The sequence below is a fragment of the Belonocnema kinseyi genome, chromosome 7 (assembly GCF_010883055.1).
Source record: "Belonocnema kinseyi isolate 2016_QV_RU_SX_M_011 chromosome 7, B_treatae_v1, whole genome shotgun sequence".
Lineage (NCBI taxonomy): Eukaryota > Metazoa > Arthropoda > Insecta > Hymenoptera > Cynipidae > Belonocnema > Belonocnema kinseyi.
In genome coordinates, this window is record NC_046663.1 from 11,175,228 (window position 1) to 11,196,973 (window position 21,746).

Below are 21,746 nucleotides of genomic sequence, written 5' to 3' on the forward strand. Positions count from 1 at the left end.
TTCCGCCGATAAAAAAATTGCTTATTACTTACTTTTTCGTACCCTACAACATATTGAAATTTCAAGAAAATTGGAGGCGGACACCTTGTAAGGGTTCCTTGTCAGTTCATTTTATGATACTGGAAATCCCAATCTTTTGTAGCTTATACTTTTTATTAGGAAGTAATAAAATAAAATAGATTTTCATCAATGCGAGGGGTTGATTACTAGGATTTTGGTGTACATTACATAGATCGCAAGATTGCATATACACTGAAGAAAGGTTTATTTGATTAAAAAAAAAAAACATTTGCTTGACGATATATCAAAGATAGAATTTGTTAGATCCATATAAAACTTATGTGAGTTAGATAATGGTGTGTTTAAATTAAATAACCCAGATGAAAAACTTATATTATAGTTTAGGGGTCGTCCATTAACTACGTTACTGCCCCCCGGGGGGGGGGGGGGGGGTTGTCACATAATCTATGGTTTTGTGGTTGAGAATTCTCGAATTTTATCAAAATTTCGTTTTTTTTGTCGTAAATTATTCTATTGACCGAATCCATTTCAAATCAGGCAGGTTCTGCACTTGAATTTGCAGAATCGCATATTTGAGATTTGTAAAAAAAAAAAAATTGTATGGAGTTATGCGTATTTGAATTATTAGCTTTATTAACAAATTTCTTTTTTAATCTCATACGTCTTTTGATTTGAAAAATGTTCAAAATTAACAAAATGGCGGCAATTTTTCTGAAAATACTGGAAGTAGATTTTCTCAAAAAACACACACTTATATTTTTTCCCAATTTTTTGTTGAATTTGTACTATCATGAGGAAAATACTTTTTGAGTTTTATGCGGGCTAAATAACTTTTGTGTCCAGAAGAATTTTTTTCATAAAATCGAATACTCGCATTTTTCTGGCAATCAACAATAGATACGAAAGAATGTTGTGAAAATATTTTTCACAGTTAAGATATTTCTACAGAAAGTTCTTTAACTCATTTATGATATCTTGCACCATTTCCGAGAAAAACACAGATTCATATTTCATAAGCAAAAATATTCTCTTCACACTTGGCTTATGGAAATATCCACAATTTTTGTTCAATATTTTAGAAAAATAAATGTGCGTAGGAGAAAAACTTCCTGTAAGTTTTACGTGGGATAAACAATTTTTATCTTTAGAATATTTTTTTTATGAAATTGAATTTTAAAATTTTTTGCTGAAATAATTTAAGTTACAAAAATAATGCCAAGACAAGAAATTGTTTGACTAAAAAATTTTTTTTAGCAATATATTTTAACACATTTTACATTTATGCAGATAATTTTAAATAAAACTTTGTAGTCAAAGAGTTTCTTGTATTGACATTATTTTTTCAACTTAAATTATTTCAGAAAAAAATTCGATTTTATAACGAAAATCTTCTAACGATAAAAAATGTTTAGCCTACGTGAAAGTCACAGGAATATTACCTAATACACACATATATTTTTCTAAAATATTGAACAAAAATTATGGGTATTTCCATAAGCATTTTTTTTATCTATTGTTGCTTGCAAAAAAATGCGAGAATACGATTTTAAGAAAAAAACTCTCATGGCCACAAAAGTTATTTAACCCGCATAAAACTCACAAGGTACTTTCCTCATGGTAGAACAAATGCAACAAAAAATTGGCAAAAAATATAAGTGTGGTTTTTTTGAGAAAATCGCGTTTAAGTATTATCAGAAAAACCTCCGCCATTTTGTTAATTTTGAACATTTTTCAAATCAAAAGTTATATAAGTTTAAAGAAAAATTTTTTTATTTAAACAAAGCTAAAAATTAAAATACGTCTAACACCGTAAATAATTTTTTTTACATATCTCAAAAATACGTATGGCTTCATTTCCTCTCAAGAACATATTTCGTCCTTGAGAGATTCCGCAACTTCCTGTGTAGAACCTGCCTGATTTGAAATGGGTTTGATCTGCTTTGTTTCAAAATTAATTTTTATTTGTCGAAAATTCAAATTTTTGGCTGCGACCTATTGAATTCTATTAGAAATTCGTCTTCTTTGTAGTAAATTAATCTCAGTGTTTGAAAATTATTCTTTTCTTGTTGAAAATTATACTTTTTTTGTTGATAATTTAACTTTTTGGTTCAAAATTATTTAATTTTCAAAATTTGTCTTTTTTGATAATTAATTAATCATTTTGTTTAAAAATTTATCATGTTTAGTTAAAGTTCAACATTTTGTTTAAAAACTCTTAAATGAAATTAACAATTTTTTTTTCGGCAGTGAATTAATCTTTTTGTTAAAAAAATATTGTTTTTAAGTGAAAATTCAACTTTTTTGTTCAGAATTCTTGAATTTTGTGTAAAATTATTCTTTCTTGCTAGTAAGCTAATCTCTTTGTTTGAAAATTCAACTTTTTTAGTTGAAAATTGCACTTTTTGGACCAGAATTCTTAAATCTGGTTAAAAATTGTTTTTTCTTGAAAAAAAATGAAACTTTTTGTTTAAAACTGATTTTTTGTTTAGTTAAAAATTTTAATTTTTGTTTTAGAATTCTTGAAATTTGTTTAAAATTCGTTTTTTTTTGTAGCAAGTTAATCTTTGTGTTTATAAATTCATCTTTTTTTGTTGAAACTTCAACTTTTTGGCTGAGAATCCTTGAATTTTATTGAAACTTCGTCTTTTTTGTATTAAATCAATCTTATTATTTAGAAATTATTCTCTTTTTGTTGAAAATGTTTCTTTTTTGTTGAAAATTCAATTTTATGGTTCAAAATTCGTCTTTTTTAATAGTCAATTAATCTTTTTGTTTGAAAATTCATAATTTTTAGTTGAAAGTTCAACATCTGGTTTGATAACTCTTGAATTTTATTAAAAATTCGTCTTTTTTCGTAGTAAATTAATCTTTTTGTTAAAAAATGTTCTTTTTTGGATAAAAATTCAACCTTTTGGTAACAACTCTTAAATTTTATTTAAATTTCATTTTTTTGTTGGTAGCAAGTTAATCTTCCTGTTTAAAACATCATCATTTTTTATTGAAACTTCAACTTTTTGGTTTACAATTCTTGAATTTGGTTAAAAATCCGTCTTTTTTGGTGGAAATTCATCTTTTTGTTTCAAAGTTAATCTTTTTTTTTTTAATTCATCTTCTTTATTTCAAGTTTTTAGTTCAGAGTTTGTCAAAAATTCTTCTTTTTTGGTAGAAAGTTATTCTTTTAGTTTAAAAATTCATCTTTATTAGTGGAAAATCCAACTTTTTGGTTGACAATTCTTAGATTTGTTTGGAAATTCGTATTATCTTTTTGTAGAAATTAATATTTTTGTTTGAAAATTCAACGTTATTTTCGGGGGGGGGGGGGGGGGGGGGGTTGCCCAAAATTGGTAACGTAGTTTTGTGGATGATCCGTTACATATAATGGACGAAATACTGATATTTTTAATTTGTTTTATGCAGAAATATTGATAAATAAATAAAAAATATCATTACCTTTCTCACTATAGATAAACTATAATGTAACTTTTTCACCTAGAAAGTTCATTTTGAATACAATAAGTATTTGTTTTAACAATCAAATATTTGTCTGATCTTATACCAAAGAAAGAATTTGTTTAAATTAAACAAACATTTTTCTGAGTGTATGTGACTCAAAAAAGGTTGTATAAAACTATGTTAGATCGCCAAGAATCTCATATGTAGCAGAACTCAAAAATATCGATTCTGCACAAACAAAGTTTACACATAAAAAATTTCTGAATTGCCTCTTTATTTTTAAAATCAATTAAAATTTCACTGAAGTCTATACAAATCCTTTGAAATCACTTTATATCAAATAAAATCTTTGAAACCTGTTATTCTATTTTAAATTCCTTTGCATTTTTCAAAATAGACATCTATAAAAATAATATAAAATCCTTTAAAAACAAAATTATATATATTTATTCCCTAAAATTTTTAATAAATCCGTTGATATTTTTTAAAATTTGTACAATATTCGAAATAATTGGAAGTCCTACATGATCCATTATGCCCCTTGAAATTGTTAAAATCTGTAGAAAAAAGTCGAAATAAAAATTAATTTATTCCCTAAAGTTCGATAGAAAAGGTTTGAATCCCTGAAAATCTTTGGAAATTGTAAAAATCTATTCAAATAAGTAAAACCCCCTTAGCATTTATTGAGTATAAAATAAATTAATGATTTTAATTACAGTGATATAAAAACCTTGAGATTCCTAGAAATATTTAAACTTCGTTAAAATCCTTGGAGATTCAAAATTTTTAAATCTAGTAAAAAACTTTGAAATTCCTTGAATATAAATTAAATTCAACTTATTCATTAAAGTTATCTAAAAAAAGATTCAAATCTCTATAAATATTTTAAATACCTGAAAAATAAATAAAATTGAACTTATTCAATAATTCAATTTCACTTTACTTATATCTTGAAAATCTCTCTGGAAATCTCTAAAAACCTGTTTAAATCCCAAAAATTTTTTTTAAATCGAAGAAATTTGGCCAATCTCTTCCAATCCTTTGCAATTCGTTAAAAACCATTGACATTTTTCACTTGAAAATCGTAGAATTCCATTAAAATAAGTAGAAATCATTTTAAATTTCTTAAATATTCAAATTAAATAAATTTTTTAAATGAAATTTATCTGAAAATATATTGAAAATCCTTTAAACCTTTGAATTCCCTTGAAATTTTTGGAAATGAAATCCTTTAACTTTATGAAATTCTTTGAAATATCTTAATATCTTTTAAATCTTTCCAATCTCTACAAATCCCTTGAAATTAAATATAATATAATTCATTTTTCAACTTTCTCTGGAAATCTTTAAAATCTTTAAAAAGCCTACAAAATTATTCGAAATTAAAAAAAATTGGTTTAATCTTTTAAAATTTTTTCAAGTCGCTTGAAATAACTAAAAAATCGTAAAAATCCAGTAAAGTAAGTCAAATAATTTGAAATCTCTTGAATATAATTAACATTGAACATATTTCTTATACTGCTCTAAAAAAACTTCAAAATTCCTAGAATGATTTGCAAAATTAGATTATTTATTTACTAAAGATCGCTAGAAGCCAATTCAAATCTTTAGATATCCTAAATAATTTAGTGGAATGTTTGTAAATCTTATGAAATTCCTTGAAATTCATTGAAACCCATTGAAGTACTTGAAATCTTTAAAGAAAAATTGAAACTCTGTAATTCATTTTTAGCTCTCTATTGTTTTACATGAATTGTCACAGTATCTTTACAATTCTTATTCGTGTACTTATTTTCTTTAATTAATTTTTTTGTAATAATTTTCTATAATGAATTTGTTTTAGAATTGTTGAAAAAATGATAAGAAATTCAATATCGGAAAATTATTACAGGCATATACAGGATTTCCCAAAAATATTTTTTCTTAAGGTGAGATTGCAAGCAATTGTATGGAATTAAGCGAGATTGCATAAGATTGGAGAGAGAGTGTACACCAGATTGCAGGAGCAATCAGGGCCTAAAAAAATATCTCAAGAAAAAAAAAATTGGTATCAAGAATAAGAATAAGTGTTAAAAAAATGTACCAGAATTGTTGCCTTTGTTGGGTAGAACCATGTCCTTCATCTCCATTATAACAGTACTGTAACTATAGTACGGTGCGTATTTGAGAGCTTGGTAAGGTTCCTGATAGTCGTCAAGTTTCACAATGTCCAGAAGTCGATTTCCAAGATCTCGAGGCAGGGTGGGAAGGGAACCACCGGCATACCTGACAGAGAAATGTGTGGATTAACAGCTCAATGTGGAAACAGATTATAGGACGTTCACGTCCAACTCTGTCGATATTGACTCTGGATTTCAGTGTATACTGTGCCTTATTGGACCAGCCATAACAAGCTGTGTCAATCGAGGGAAGACCCTTTTAATTTGGTAGGGTCTCAAATGCCTATCATACCATTTCAGATAGATTAATTAAATAAATGGTATCATTTATTTGGCGTAACCATTGATGTATGAGTTTCTGTGTATTGGGAGCGTGCATTAATTTTGAGGGATTTTTATGTAATATTGCGGATTCATTAAAAAAAAAAAATTGGTGTCTAGTTGATCATTTAAAGTATTGTCCATCGCTAGCCATTAATTTCTACCATCTTTCTGGTAGCATACGAATACCACGTCAGAAAAACGACTCGTTTTTTGAAGCTATCCACGAATCGACCCATTTTTTTGCATCTTCATGCGATGTGAATCGATGCTCAGCCAGACGATGAGTCATAGATCGAAAGAGGTGGTAATCAGACAGCGCAATGTTTGGAGAATACGGCGGGCTGGGAAGGGCTTTCCATTTCTCTTAGATACCCCTTAAAATTATTGCACGCTCCCAATAAAAAAACGTAGTTGCATATTATTCTAGTTAGTTCTACTTAATCTTTGTTTTCATTCTCTCTTCCGCGAACGACCCCTATTCTTCTTTAACTTCTCTAGCTTTTTTAGATTCATCATTTATTCTTCTCCCAGACGTTCTTCTTAAATTTTCATAATATTATTTTGCCTTTCTTCTGTGTCCTCGTTTTCTCTGATAAAACCATCTCATATATGCTACCATGTTTTCTCTAAAGATTCACATATTCTGCATTTACTTTTCTTATTTCTATTTGAATGCTTCTACTACATTCTTTAGTCTCCATCCAGCTATCCGTCCTCTTTCCAAATAATTTAAAAATACTTTTTTTTATTCACTTATACTATTTTTTTGTCTATATTTCCTTATCCTCCTCAATCCATCTATTACTTGCCTTTATTTATTTCCTTTTTTCAATCTTATATAGTCTACTTTTTTTTTCTTCTACCCACCTATCTCTAAAAAAAAATGAAACCTCTTTTTTCTTCTTCTCGTGAAGCTACCTTTATGGCTCCTTTCCTTCTTTCTCCACCTTCTTGTAACTATTTATTACTAAAATCTTCCTTTCCCTAACTTAGTTTCTTTCCAAATTTCTACGCTCTCTCCAGTTCTCTACGTCCTCTACGCTTTCCAGTCTACTTCTAATGTCCATCTAATATGTATATCTCTCTTGCAACCGATTTTCTCCTCCTCTTTCTCTATTTCTCTCCAACCTCTTTCCTCTTCTTCTATCCCAATAAATCTGCTTCACAGCCTAAAATCGGACCAGATTCGTCTATTCTAATCTTTTTTAAATCTTCTTTTTTTATTCCTTGTATTTGTTTCGTTAATCCCGGCACCTTCTCATTAATTTCTTCTAAGCCCCATTCAATTTATTGGAAGAATATTGCAAATTTCAAACATACATTCTTTCACAATGAACTATGAAATTATGAGAAAGATAAAATGCTACTTTAAACATATTTCGAAAAAGTGTTTATTGGAATACCAAATCGTATTATAAATATGAGAAAAATGTTACTTTGACTAATATTATGAAAAAGTAGTCTTTAGAAGACCTAATCGTACAGAGAAAAACTTTTTACACAATTTATACCTATGATAAGGATGCAAAAATGTGCAATTTGTTTGTTGAAATAATTTTAAAAATAGTAATTGCTAAAGTTTGGTTATTTTTTGTGAGAAAATTATTTCTATGTATTTCAGCACTTTTAGTCAAGAAACAATTTTTTTCAGTTTACCCCTAATGTCCATCTAATTTATCTCTTTTGCAACCAATTTTCTCCTCTTTATTTTTTTCTCTCCAAACTCTTTCCTCTCCGTTTATTCTAATATCTCTGCCTCTCAACCTACAGCCGGTCATCTCAGTGTATCAAGCAACCACATTCGTCTATTTCAATCTTTTTAAAATCATTTTTTTCTTATTTGCTATATTTTTTTTCATTAATCCTCTTTCTCAAGTTTCGGTTACAAGGCGCAGTTCTGACACTTTGATCTAATCAGGATTTAAGGTGCTTCAAACGAGTGAATTTTTAGAATAATACAAAATACTGATACAAGGATCAATTGTCTTATTTAATATATATACCGCATAATCTGAAAGCTTTTGCATGTGCGTGACTAGAGCCCTTTTTCAAAAATTGGCTTGTTGTTCTTTTTTTGTGAATTAAAAGACACTCTGAAATAGCGAGCGCCTGTATAAGGTTCACCCTCGATACATTCCTGGTAATACGTTATCCGTTTCCAGGCGCAGAAAGTTCAGAATATTTTCCATTAAGGCCATGTGACGAGTGTGTCACGTGACCAGATTCCACCTTACCTTCACTTTTTTTATTTCCTAACTTATTTTCACATGAAGCGCCACATCGAGTTGAAAATTTGGGATAATAAATCGGAGGCACTAAGAAAGGTGGTTCTGGTCTTAAATTTTGATAATGATGAAAAAAGTTTTTTTGTTAATAATTTTTTTTTTACTTTTTTTTATGATTTCTAAAATTTAGGACCTGACGCACCTTGCTTAGTGCTTCTGATTTATTATCCCAAATTTTCAACTCGATGTGGCGTTTCGTATGAAAATAAGTTAGGAAATAAAAAATTGGCGGTAAGGTAGGAATCTGGTCACGTGACCTACCCGTCAAATTGCCTTAACAAAAAAAAGAAAGACCATTTTTCAAAATCATTGTAGCCGTATTCAGTATTATTCTGAAAACCGACTCTTTTAAAGCACCTTAAAAGATCTGTCGGATTGCGCTTCATATAAAGGATCATCCATAATCTACGTGAACAATTTTTTTCCCATTTTTGATCCCCCTTCTCCTCCTGATTACAAATTAATTTAAAGATTTAATGTTGAAATAAATAGAATTATCAACTAAACTAATTTTCAACTAAAAAAAAAAAAAAACAAATTTCTATCAAAATGTGTCTATTTGAACAAAAAGTGGAATTTTTATATAAAGCCTATTTTCAACCAAAAATAGAGTGCGTACATTTTTAATTACCAAACTAAATTTTCAACCAAAAAAAAAAGGATTTTCAACAAAGCGGTTTAACTTCTAACGGAAAAGATGAAATTTTGAACAAAAAGATTCATTTACTGATAAGAATACGAAGTTACTACCAAAAGACGAATCTTCAATGAAATTCAAGAATCCTCAACCAAAATGTTGAACTGTTAGAATGAAAGGAACAAAGTTTTAATTTTTAAGAAAATAGTTCAACTTTAAAACCTAGCTGTTAAATTTTTAACAATAAAGATCAAATTTCAAAGATAAAGATTAATTTTCTACCGAAAAAAAAAGGATTTTTTAACTAAATTCGCGAATTTTTAACCAAAGAAATAAATTTTCATCTAAAAAAGATTAATTTTTAAATAAAAAGATTACTTTTCAGACAAAAATACGAATTTTTAACAATAGTCAAGAATTCCGAACAAAAAAGTATAGTTCCCAACTAAAAAAGAAGAATTTTTTAACAATAATTATCTTACTACTAAAAAGACGAATTAATTTATAAGAAAGTAGTTCAAATTCAAAACTTAGTAATTTAATTTTCAACCAAAGAGATGAATTATTAAACAAAATGATTAATGTTCAAGAGAAAAAAAACGAATTTTTAACCAAAATTAAGAATGCTCAATCAAAGAAATGAATTTTCAACAGTAAAAGACGAATTTTTAAACAAAAAGAATAATTTACTAACAAAAAGAAGAATAATTCTTCTTTTTGTTGGTAAATTATTCTTTTTTTTTTAATTCATCTTTTACGGTTAAAAATTAATCTTTTTTGGTAGTGAATTAATTTGTTTGTTTGTTCTCTTGAATTTGATTCAAAATTGGTCTTTTTTGCAGTATATTAATCTTTTTGTTCAAAAATTTTTCTTTTATGTGGAAAATTTAACTTTTTTGTCGGAATTCTTGTATTTGGTTAAAAATTATTTTTAAAAAAATTTAAGAATTCGCAACCAAAAAGTTGAATTTTTAAACAAAAATATTAAATTACTACTACAAAAAATGAACAATTTTCAATGAAAATCAAGAACACGCGATCAAAAAGTAGAATTTATAAGAAAACAAATTTTTTAATTTTTAAGAAAGTGGTTTAATTTTAAAACTTAGTTGTTAAATGTATAACCAAAAAGATACAATTTTAAACAAAAAGATCAATTTTATAATAAAAGAAACGATTTTTTAAAAAAATTCAAGAATTTCAAACCAAAAAGTTAAACTTTCAAATAAAAAGGAGAATTTGTATGCAAAAAGATTAATTTACTACCAAAAAAGACGAATTTTTAATAAAATTTAAGATTTCTCAATTAGAAAGTCGCAGTTTCAACTGAAAAAGGATTAATTAAACAAAAAAATATTAATTTACTACCAAAAATGACCAATTTTCAATCAAATTAAAAATCCTTAAATAAAAAGTAGATATCTAAAGAAAGGAAAAACATTGTTTAGTTTGCAGGAAAGCAGTTAAACTTTTGAACATTCTGGTCAAATTTTTAACCAAAAAAATAAATTTTCCAACAAAAAGATTAATTTTCTGTCGAGAAAACGAATTTTTAACAAAATTCAAAAAATACGAACCCAAATGTTAATTTTCAACCAGTAAGAAAAATTTGTAAACAAAAAGATTAATTTACACCGAAAAAGACGAATTTTCAATAAAATTCAAGAGTTTTGCAAACAAAAAGTTTAATTTTTTACAGAAAAGGGATTAACTTTTAAACAAAAAGATTAATTTTCTACCAAAAACATTTATCATCCGGAAACGTACTAAAAACGTTACCATATAGACTTATAGAAAAAATTCTAAATTTTAAAAGGACGTGTATCGATACTTTAACTGGAACCCACCCCTACTTGTTACCTAACGTAGGTTGGCCTTGTAAGAGGTTATATAAAGTTATTTTCACACGAAGTGCCTCATCGAGTTGAACATTTGGGATAATTAATAAGAAGCGTTAAAAAAGGTGCGTCGGATCCTAAATTTGAATAATTATGAAAAAAGCAAAAAAAGTACACGCCTCTCTCTGAATAGTGCCGGAACTGGGCTGGAAGGGGAGTGTTTTTCGGGAAAATACCCCTCCCCCCTCTAGGCACGTGAAACCGGTATCGGATTTTCGTTCGCTCTCTCTAAATAGTGCCGTTTGTTAGTTTTTCTTTTTTCCTCGCATGTTCGAAGTGTATATGCTTGGATGTTTTGTTGTCGAATTTGAGTCGACAAAAACAAGTCGGTTTTGTACAAGATTGATTTGGTAAGTATTCGATTAATTATTATTTGTATTATAAAGCATTAATCCGGTACATAGTCTATTTTTGTACATATATTCGAGTGGCACTATTAAGAGAGACTGGATTGAAATTTCGGCGCTCGAAGCACCAGCGTGATGGTGGGAGTATGTCCAAGCAAGAATTATAAGAAACGGCACTATTCAGAGCGGCGTCATTCAGAGCGGCATTATTCAGAGAGGAAACGAAAAAAATTGTTGATGAGGTAATAAATCTGGTCACTTCACGTGCTAATCACATGGCATTAAAAAAAGAGAAAGAAGAATTTCTATTTTATTTGTGTTGAGTTAATAACATGAAATACCTTTCATCATCTTCGAGAGTATATGCCATGAGTGAAGCGCCTTTTTCTACAGTCGCACAAGTGGATCCCAGATGTGAAGGAGCTTTTCCAGTCATAGGACTGGCAAAGCATTTCCGTTGTCTGTGACGCGAAACTATCAGGAATATAGCAACTGCCAGAAGAAGAATTACAGCAGTTAAGATTCCGATCACGACTGCCATGTAAGTTGGATCATCGTGCTTGGCCGTCGAAACCGGAAGTTCTCCCTCTGGTACTTTATCCTTTTCCACATGAACATCAGTCTGCAGCGGCGCTTCCGTAGACGACAAATCTTCAGGAGTGAAATTACCATGTGCTACATCTGAAACACAACAACAAGAGACAATTGATTTTTAGTTGAACTTTTGGTACATTTATTTTCAAAAAAGAAACTAATTTTTTACAATCTCATCATTTATGATTGAGAAAGTATTAGAATTGTCGGAAATTTGACATCACAATTTTTCAACGGATCTCCACGTTTCGAGACCCCCTGAATCCGAAAATCAGGTTTTCACAATGGCGTATGTCTGTCTGCCTGTCCGTACGGCCGTCTGTAAACACGATAACACTCGAAAAAATGAATGAATCAAATCCATCTTTGGCACACTTTTTTTAGGTTCTAAAAGAAAGGACGAGTTCGTTAACCAGTTATTTTTAATAAGAATTCAGAAAGTGAGCGCATTTTGAAAATTTTTTAGACCACTTTTTTCTGAATTTGAAAATTCTATGTATGGATATTTATAGTACTAAAAAGAAAAAACAATTTATCCTTACGACTTTTTTCGATAAAAAGAAAATTCTCAGAGTTATAGCGTTTTCAATATTTTTTTAATCAAACGAAAATCAAAATTTGAAGCCGAAAATTGCACGATATGAAAAAAAGTCAAGAAAAGAAAAACATTTCTTTTTGAAAGCCCTACAAGATTATCATAACCAATTTTTGGATTTTCTTCAAAAATCGAAAACTCAAATTTTGACTGCACAAAAAATAATAGAAAATGAAAAATTCCAGTTTGTGGACAAACTATGTAGGATACGAAAAAAGATGAATAAACAAAAATTGTTATCCGAAAAAAGATCTACAATTTCGTTAAGAATCATTTCTTGATAGGATGCGTACTTTTTGTTTGATTCGTGAAAAATAAAGCTGAAAAAAATAAAATAAAAAAAATGTTTGGAAAAACGACGAAAGTTATGAGAAAAAAATTCAAAAAAATCTGCTTACAAATGTCTGTCCGAAATCAAGCGCGCAGTGCGAGTGTCACGATGAGAATGTGTACCTCAAAACGGGCAGATTTTTTTAAGTATTTTTAAAGTTCTTATAAATTTATGACAACAATTTATTTTAATTCTGACAAATTATTCATTTAGTAAAAAATAATAAAACATACAACTCAAAATATGCGTTTCCACTACTGAGACGGTCACTTTCGTCGTATTTTTAATAAAATTACGCAGTATTGTGTTAGTAAAATATTAAAAATTGTTATTGCTGTACTAAAAATTGTTTAGAAATAAGAAAAAATATCCAGAGCAAAACTTATTTGACCAAAAAATACGAATTTTCAATAAAATATCTGAATTTTCAACTAAAATAGGTAATTTTCAAACACAAAATCGAATAGTTAAATTTTTGGTTAAAAGAATTAATATTTTTAACCAAAACAAAATTAGTAAACACAATACATTTCAGTTTTTAAGCAAAAAACTGAACTTTAAATTAAAATGGTGAATCTTCAATCAAAATTACTTTTAACCAAATACATGAGTTTTCAATCAATTCCAAAATTTTTTTTATCAAAAAAGACCATTTTTCAACAATATACATGAATTTTTAACTAAAAAAGTTAAATTTCCAACCAAAAATATAACATTTATATTTTAATTTAAGAAAATTAATGTTCAAGGAAAAAAATTCATTTTCTACTAAGATGATGAATCTTCAACCAAAAAGATTAATCTTCTATCGAGAAGGTATAATTTTCAATTAAAAATAGGGTGAATTTTATATTTTAAACCAAAGGTGAAATAGTAAATTTCTTTAGTGAGAAAATTAATTTTGAACCGATAAGGACGATTCTTTAACGAAAAAGTTCAATTTCAAACTTAAAAATATAGATTAAAAAAATTGTCTACTAAATCATCAAGAAAAAAGATGACTTTGTACTAAAATTTTAATTTTGTCTACAAAAAAATGAATTTGTAACAAATTGGTGGAAATTCTAACCAAAAAGATAAACTGTTTACCAAAAAAGACAAATTTCTAACAAAATGTATCAACTTTTAATCAGAAAGATAAATTTTCTACCCCAAAAAAATATTTTCCATGAAAATGATAAATTTTTACCCCAAAAACCGAATTTTAAACCAAATTGTTGAATTTCTAACCATAAAGATGAATTTCCAACGAAAAAGATTTTTCTCTATCTAAAAGACAAATTTTTAACAAAATAAATAAATTTTCAGTCACAGAAAGAGATTTTTAATAAAAATAATTAATTTTCAAAAACAAACATTTATTTTCTACAAAAAAAAAACTTTCATACCAAAAATCGGATATACTAAGAAGATTAATCTTCTAAAAAAAAACACGATTTTCAACAAAATAGTACAGTTTTTAATGAACACAAAATAATTTTTATCCAAAAAATGAATTTTCCAGGAAATAGTTGAATTTTCAACCAAAAAAATAAATTTTTAATCAAGAATATGACTATTACACAAAATAAACACATTTTCCACTAAATACGTATATGAATTTTCAACAAATTAGTTTAAATTTCCAAATGTAAATTTTAAATCAAGTATAAAATAGTTAAACATTGAGTTAAAAAAATGTTTTCAAACAAAACAAGACGAAATTTCAACAAAATAAATCAATTTCCATTAAATAAATAAATTTTCAATAAGATTGGTGTACCTTTCACCCAAAAAAATGAATTTTCAACTACGAACCTTAATCTTTTACAAAAAAAATTAACTTTGTACAAAATACATTATTTTTAACCAAATAATTGAACTTTCGAATTTAAAAGATCACTTTTTCCCCAAATGTCGAATAATTAAATTAACTTTGAAAAAATTACTTTTCCAACAAACAAAGAACGAGTTTTCAAAAAATATTGTAACCAAAAAGATTAATTTTCTAACAAAAAAACTAAATTAAGCAAAATACAAGAATGATAAAAAAGATATATTTCGGGTTCTAATAGTGTATAAAACTACGAATTTTCGCGGACCTTTCTTGAAAATTTTCAATTGAAAAAATTGTTTTTTAACACAAAAAATCAAATTTTAACAAAATAGTTAAATTTTCCTAAAAAAATTAATTTTCTTTTAAAAAAGACGTATTTTAATGAAAATACATGAATTTTCAACGAACAAAACTAACTTTTAAACACCAAATGGAACAGTTTTTTTTCTTAATATTTCTATTTTCATATATTTCATAAAGTTTTGACATGTTTATATATTATGTCATCTTCATGCTCATTTTATTCTTAAAAATTGTAAATTTATTGTAAAACTTGGTTTAAAAATTGCACGCTTTTCCTCACTTCTGATTCCGGTTTAACCGTAGCCAATCAAAACAGTGGGAAGTGTGACTTAGTGTGACGCTTCTGGGTCAGCCGAGCAACTCCACAACGCAGAATTGAATGAAAAAAGCAGGCAGTATCCTCGACGGTTGTTCGTATCGTCTGCTTCAGTCATTTTCAGTCAGGGGCAAAAATGTCGCAGGACATTCGCTTCAGTTTGCTTTCAGTAACTCATTCTTTAGGTTATGCGTTGTGTAACCAGGTATAACCAGGCATTGCGAAAATTTCGAAGGAAAACAAGAGGAAGCATTTATCTTGCAAAGAGACTTATAAGCTTTTGGACGAATTGAAATTAGGTACCTTACAACTGAATATTTTGCAGAATTGATTTTTTGACCGGGAAATTTACAAATTTTTGGAAGAAAAATCCGTCCAATTTAGATTTTAACAGCTTTTGAAATAATGAATTTAATTGTTATCTTTTTCAATTATGATACTATTCAATTTACAATGCGTAATTTGAAAATCTTTAAATTAAAATTTTTTCCATTTTTGACTTTTACTTGTAAGCTGATATTTTTAATTAAAAAAATTTCAAAATATAGACCTCAAGACTTGAACAATTAAAAATTAAAGGCGTTTGAAGTGAAACTGTTTGGGTGAAAACATTTATTTTTTACCATTTATTCCTTATTAAAATATAAAGAAGTTCTGAAAAAATTTCAAAAATAATTTTAAATGGGAAAACATTTTTTAAAATGTCTAGATTTCTCAAGATTTGAAAATAATATTTATAGCTTTTTAAGGATGGTTTAACCATTTGAAATGAAAATAATTTGAATTCTAATTTACGAAGTGTTCAGTTAAAAAAATTAATTTTTCAATTTTCAATGTTTCTTTGAACTGTATATTGTATAAAAGTTAAAAATTCTACGTTTACAGTTTATCTGCAAGTCGTTTAAATTCGTTTAATTGTAAAGTGTTACTGATTTTAATTTTATACGTATACATTTTCGAGAATTCGAACACAAATTTTTTCAATCAACAAATTACCCCCGAAACGGTTTCTATAGATTCATTTTAATTAAAATCAATACGTAAATCGGAAACAATTTTCAAACACTTTCAATTATATTGTGGTCAAAAATGTTATTATTTTTTATTAATATTTAATTTATTTTTTGAAAAATACTTTTCGGTTTGAAAACTTATCTTTTTAATCACAAATTTTATCTTTCTTGAGCAAAGATGCAACTATTTGGTCGAGGCTTCAACAGTTTTATTTAAATTTCGTTATTTTTTTCTAATGAATTGAACTGCTTTCAAGACATGATGAAAATCTTCTTTGGTTGAAATATTAAATATTATATTTTTTGATAATAATTTACCTTTATTTTTGTTAACCAGATTCTTCAACTTTTTAACAAATTTTTGAATTTGAAAATCAAAAAGACTAATTCTCTATCAAAAAAGATGAATTCTGGTCGAAAAATATAAAAGTTGATATTTCAACCATAAAATCTTTTAATTATAAATTAAAAACAATTCCATTCATTAAAAAACAAAAGAATTTTCACTCAAGCAGTTTCAACCTAAACATCTGAATTTTTAACAACAAAGTTAATTTTCAAGCAAATGCAAAAATGTTCTACCAAATTTTTTGATTCCAAAGCAACAAAAAAGAGTTTTTTTAGACAGTTATACTTTCAACTCTAAAATATGAATTTTCAACAAACAAAGTTAATTTACAAATAAACCGTTGAATTTTAAAGTGAAATGATGCATTTTTTATAAAGTAGTACAACTATTAAGCGAATAGTGGCCTTTTTAAACAAAACAGGTGAATTCTTATCAAGAAATATAATAGTTGATATTTGAGCCAAAAAAGATTTTAATTAGAAATTGAAAGCAGTTGAATTAATCAAAAAACAACAACGAATTTTCAATAAAACTGTTGAAGCGTCAACCTAAGCAGATTAATTTGCAACCAATCAGGTGAACTTTTGCTAAAGGAAGATGAAATTTATAATTAAAAAAATAATTTTTCGAACATAACGACAAATTTTCAACAATATAGTTGAAAGATTATTTAAAAAAGATTTTCCAGTCAATTAAATTTTCAGCCAAATGATAAAATTTTTAGCCAAAAAATAATTGAAAGTTTTTAAACACTTTTTCCCATTAATGTATTAATTTTAATTAATATGAATTCTAACTCAAAAATGTAATAGGAGACTTTTCAACCAAAAAGAAAAAATGTTAATCCCAAAACGACGAGTTTTCTTATAAAAATTTATATTTTTAACTTCAAAGTATAAATTTTCAATCAAAAAGTTAATTTACACCAAACAGTTGAATTTTTAAGAAAATCGGTAATATTAATCTTACTCATATTAAAAAAATTTAATATTAATCTTCAATATTAAATTTTAATACATACTTGCTAATTTTTATTAAAAAATTAAATTCATGAGTTACTGTTAATTAATTACCTCAGCAGTTGGCAACATTTGAGATTAGAATTGGAGGTTGTAATAAAGTACTTTGAACTATTTTTTTAGTATTATGTAATTGTAAGTAAATTGTACCATTTTATTTTAATAAACCCAATTGGATTTTCCTTGTCCCAGTATTGGCTTCTTAAATTCTTGTCCCACTAATGGTCGATCTGACTAGCTAAAAAAATATCTATTTATATTAATTAACTATAAAATTTATAATCTATTTTTTGTTCTAATCGATTATATCAGTTATTTCAAAATAAGAAATTTTTCTTTTTAAATCCCTATGCTTAAAGATTTACTTTTAGCTCAGTTTTTTTTCGAATGGTTCAAAATTGAAGCTCCTGTCGTGTCGAATTGCGATAAGGTATGACATTTCAGATTTTGTTTTCTTCTTTTCACATTCTCATCCTAATGAGAAGGTATTGGTTTTATGTAAAATTTCACTTTGTCGGTTTTTATCAAATCTCCACGTTTTGAGACCCACTGAGTCAGAAAAAAAACGATTTTTACGAAGGTGTTTGTCTGCCTGTCTGTCCGTCTGTAGTCTGTATTCTGCAGGCACGATAATTTTCAAAAAATTGATCCGATTGGATTCTGCTTTGGCGCGCTTGTTTAAGGCCCAAAAAGGAAGGACATTTTCGTAAACCAGCTACTTTGCATCAAAATTCAAAAAGTGAGCGCGTTTTCAAAATGATTGAAACCGCATTTTTTCAACATATTAAAATTCTATGTACAGTTATTTATAGTTATCAGAAACTCAAACAATTTATTCCTATGACTTTTTTATACAAAAAGAAAATTATCAGAGTTAGAGCATTTTCACCCCCCCCCCCAACTAAAATTAACCTTTTAAGCCAAACAAAGGATGATATGAAAAAAAGACAAGAAAAGAAAAACGTTGCTTTTTGAAAGCCCTAAATTATTATGATAAAAACTTTTTTAATTTGGTCGACAAGTTGAAAATTACAAATTTGTAAGTACCAAAAATAATAAAAAATCCAAAAATTCCATTTTTTGGTCTATGCAAGGTACGAAAAAATGAATTAGCTAAAATTGCGCACCCTGGAAAGACCTACAAATTTATAATAAATCACTTTTCGATGAGACGCATAGTTTTTGGTTTTAGTCGTGAAAAAAACATTGAAAATAAAAAAATAAATTTTTTTTGACTAACGACACAAGTTACGAAAAAAATGAGACCAAACTTGTTCATGCAAAAAAGAGCTATCATTTTTGATAGGATACGTAGTTTTAGCTTTATTCTTAAAAAATAATATTCAAAATAAAAATACATTTTTTTGAAAAAAACGACACAAGTGCGTACAAAAATTAACAGACAACAGTTGTTCGTCTAAAAAGATCTATAAATTTATTATTAATTATTTTTTGATAGGACGAGTAGTTTTTTTTTAATCGTAAAAAACAAGATTAAAAATAAAAGAAATTATAAAAACAAGGAAATAAGAATCAGTATGATTCAATTTTTATGCATATTATGAATTGTAATGATATAAATTTATTGAAATGATACATGTTTCGGCGCAGTTTAGAATATAATTTGAAGCAAAATAAGAAACAAATATTAAAATAATCATAATAAATACAACCTGTGCCTTATTTTGTAATATCTGAATACGCGTTACATAAAAAATTTATTATATTTCATATAAAAGTGTTGTGTGTAAAATTGACATTTTGGAAAAAATCGAGTGCGAAGCACGAGATACGTGATGAGAATGTGTTCGTTAAAGGCGAAAGAGCTTTAACAAAAGAGAATTCACAATCACAAAATTACAGTTGTCGGTCCGTTGACCTTGGATTTTAAAAGGTGTGTGCACGAATGCGGGAGAAATGTAAAGAGCGAGCGCGGAGTGCAACTACCATCAGTCGCGTGCCGTAGGTGCGCCTAAACTCTCGAGCTAAGCTCTTTTAACAAAAGAGAATTCACAATTACAAAATTACAGTGGTGGATGCAGGCGCGGATCCAGAGAAGGGATTGGGGGGTGGGGGGCACACAATAATTACCCTCCACTCTGAAGGGGCAAGTTAACAATAATTAAAAAATTATTCTTCACCAGGTTTAAATCCGGGTTGAGGCAGATTTTTTCTTATTCTTAAAAAATTATTTGTATGATAAAATCATTTTATCGAATCAAAACTTGTGTTACTTATAAATAAGCGCTATCATTTTCAAGGTCCTAAATTGCAGAACAAATCAACAAGTTTATGAATTTTCAAAAATTATATCATTTCAAGCAATTTTAAGTTAAAAACTGAAAGATTAAAATTTTTATCGAACTCTTTTTAAATTAGAAGTTAAATTATTTTAATTTCGAGTCGTTGCAAATTAATAATTGTTTAATTGTTATTTAAACATAGAAATTAAAATTTTTTAAAATCTTTTAATACATTTTATAAAAGTATATTTGATTACAAAAAAAATCACTTTAAATATTTCCAGGTGCCTCCAAAAAATTCATGATCTCGAAATCTCTTAAAATGCCTAAAAATCTACCAAATTTTGTATTAAAATCTTTAAAAATCTACATTTTCTTTTAAATGTTTTGGAAACTTTACATTATTATTTTAAGAGTTTTGGAAATTTTTAAAAATCTTTTTAAATATTCTCTTGAAATTAATTTTTCAAAATAAAAAATTATTGTCAATTTTGTAAGGAATCTAAATAATTTTTTTTACATTTTAAAACCTTTCAAAATGCTTGAAAAGCTTCATTTAGAGTTTCAACTTATTTTTGTACTTGTTCGAAGCTTCTAAATTTCTCTTAAACTTATTCCTATTTTTCTCAAATTCATAACTATTCAATTGTTATTTATTCATAAAAATTTGCTATTGTTTTAAAATATTCCGAAATATTCTGTTGAAATTAATTTTTCGAAATAAAAGAATCATTTTAATTTTAATAGGAATCCTAAGACAATTTTTTTACTATATTAAAACCTTTCATAATCCTGAAAAGGTTCACAATTTTAATTTAAAAAATTAGAAGTATTTCCTCAGTTTACTCGATTTTTTCTAAATAGATACATTTTTATCTGTTATTCACACATCAAAATTCAACATTTTCACTTAAAAATAAGAATTTTCTTGAACAGAACAATAAACTTAATATTGTGACGTTCTAAGTTTGAGTTTAGCTCTCTGAAATTTTAACGATTCAAGGCTTTCTGTTTCAAACAATTTAGTTTCGAATTGTTTAACGTCAAAATCTGTAAATTGTTTAATTTGCACTAATCTAAAATCGCCCCTTAAAATCGTTCAATTATTGTTCAATTTCGAAACCACGAATTACAGTTCAATTTTTAAAATCATTAAGAAATTTATAATTAGAGTTGATCAACTTAAAACATTTTTGTCAAAAAATTTCAATCGCAAAAGCTTTTAATCTTCCCGGTCCAGCTGTCACCCTGAATCATGATATTTCAGAACCTAATTTCTTTCTTCTCGAATGATAATACATATTTCGTGCTTGTTGGTTTAACAATTTTTCATTAAAGAATCAATTCGAATAATATATAGTTAAATAATTCTGACATTTTTCCATTTTTTTTAAAAGCACAATCTTCTGATTTTTAAATCGTATTTTTTATTTATTTATGCAATCACTAGTTGATTTTCGCATTTCTACAGTTCTTCGTATCAGCTTGAACTTTTGATATCATATTGGCAAACATTTTCTTTTTATAACGAAGCCAAGAATGAAGAATCTTAAAAACAATTATCTTCAAAAAACTAAAGTCGCCTTAAAATATCCAGAATATAGAAATAAAATATTTACCATTATTGATTGTTGTAAAACGTAACCTCGCAAATATCGCAATCAGCTGAGTTCTCTCCCTGTTCAACCTAAATGGTTATTCACAATAAAAAGATGTCTGATACATCGATGAGAGAATTCGAGACCCTGATTGGCTGCGAGAATTACATGGTTAGTCATCTCTGTCTACATTGACTGTCAGGCTCTCTTGCCGCATGTGGATACGACGCAAGAGTGACAGCGCCAATGTTGGGAATACATTGTAACATTGATATACGTTACCAGAGTATCTGTACGTAACTACATGATATAAAACGGGCGCTACATTTGAAAAATACACGCTGAGAATTGATGTTTTCTCTATAACCGTATTCAGGGAGGAAATTCGCTTTCCAGTATTATATATAATAAACTTTATTTATCTTATTTGCAAAATTCGAGTCTG

General features: G+C 27.2%; 1 protein-coding gene across 1 annotated transcript in view; it reads right to left on the minus strand.

Moving 5' to 3' along the window:
• Positions 1-21,746, minus strand: part of LOC117176894 (discoidin domain-containing receptor 2-like) — a 559,289-nt gene that overhangs the window by 74,111 nt on the left and 463,432 nt on the right. The window contains exons 9-10 of the mRNA XM_033367265.1: positions 11,466-11,805; positions 5,558-5,739 (exon numbers count right to left, since the gene is read on the minus strand). Coding sequence (XP_033223156.1) covers positions 5,558-5,739; positions 11,466-11,805 — 522 coding nt within the window. The remainder of the gene's footprint in view (positions 1-5,557; positions 5,740-11,465; positions 11,806-21,746) is intronic.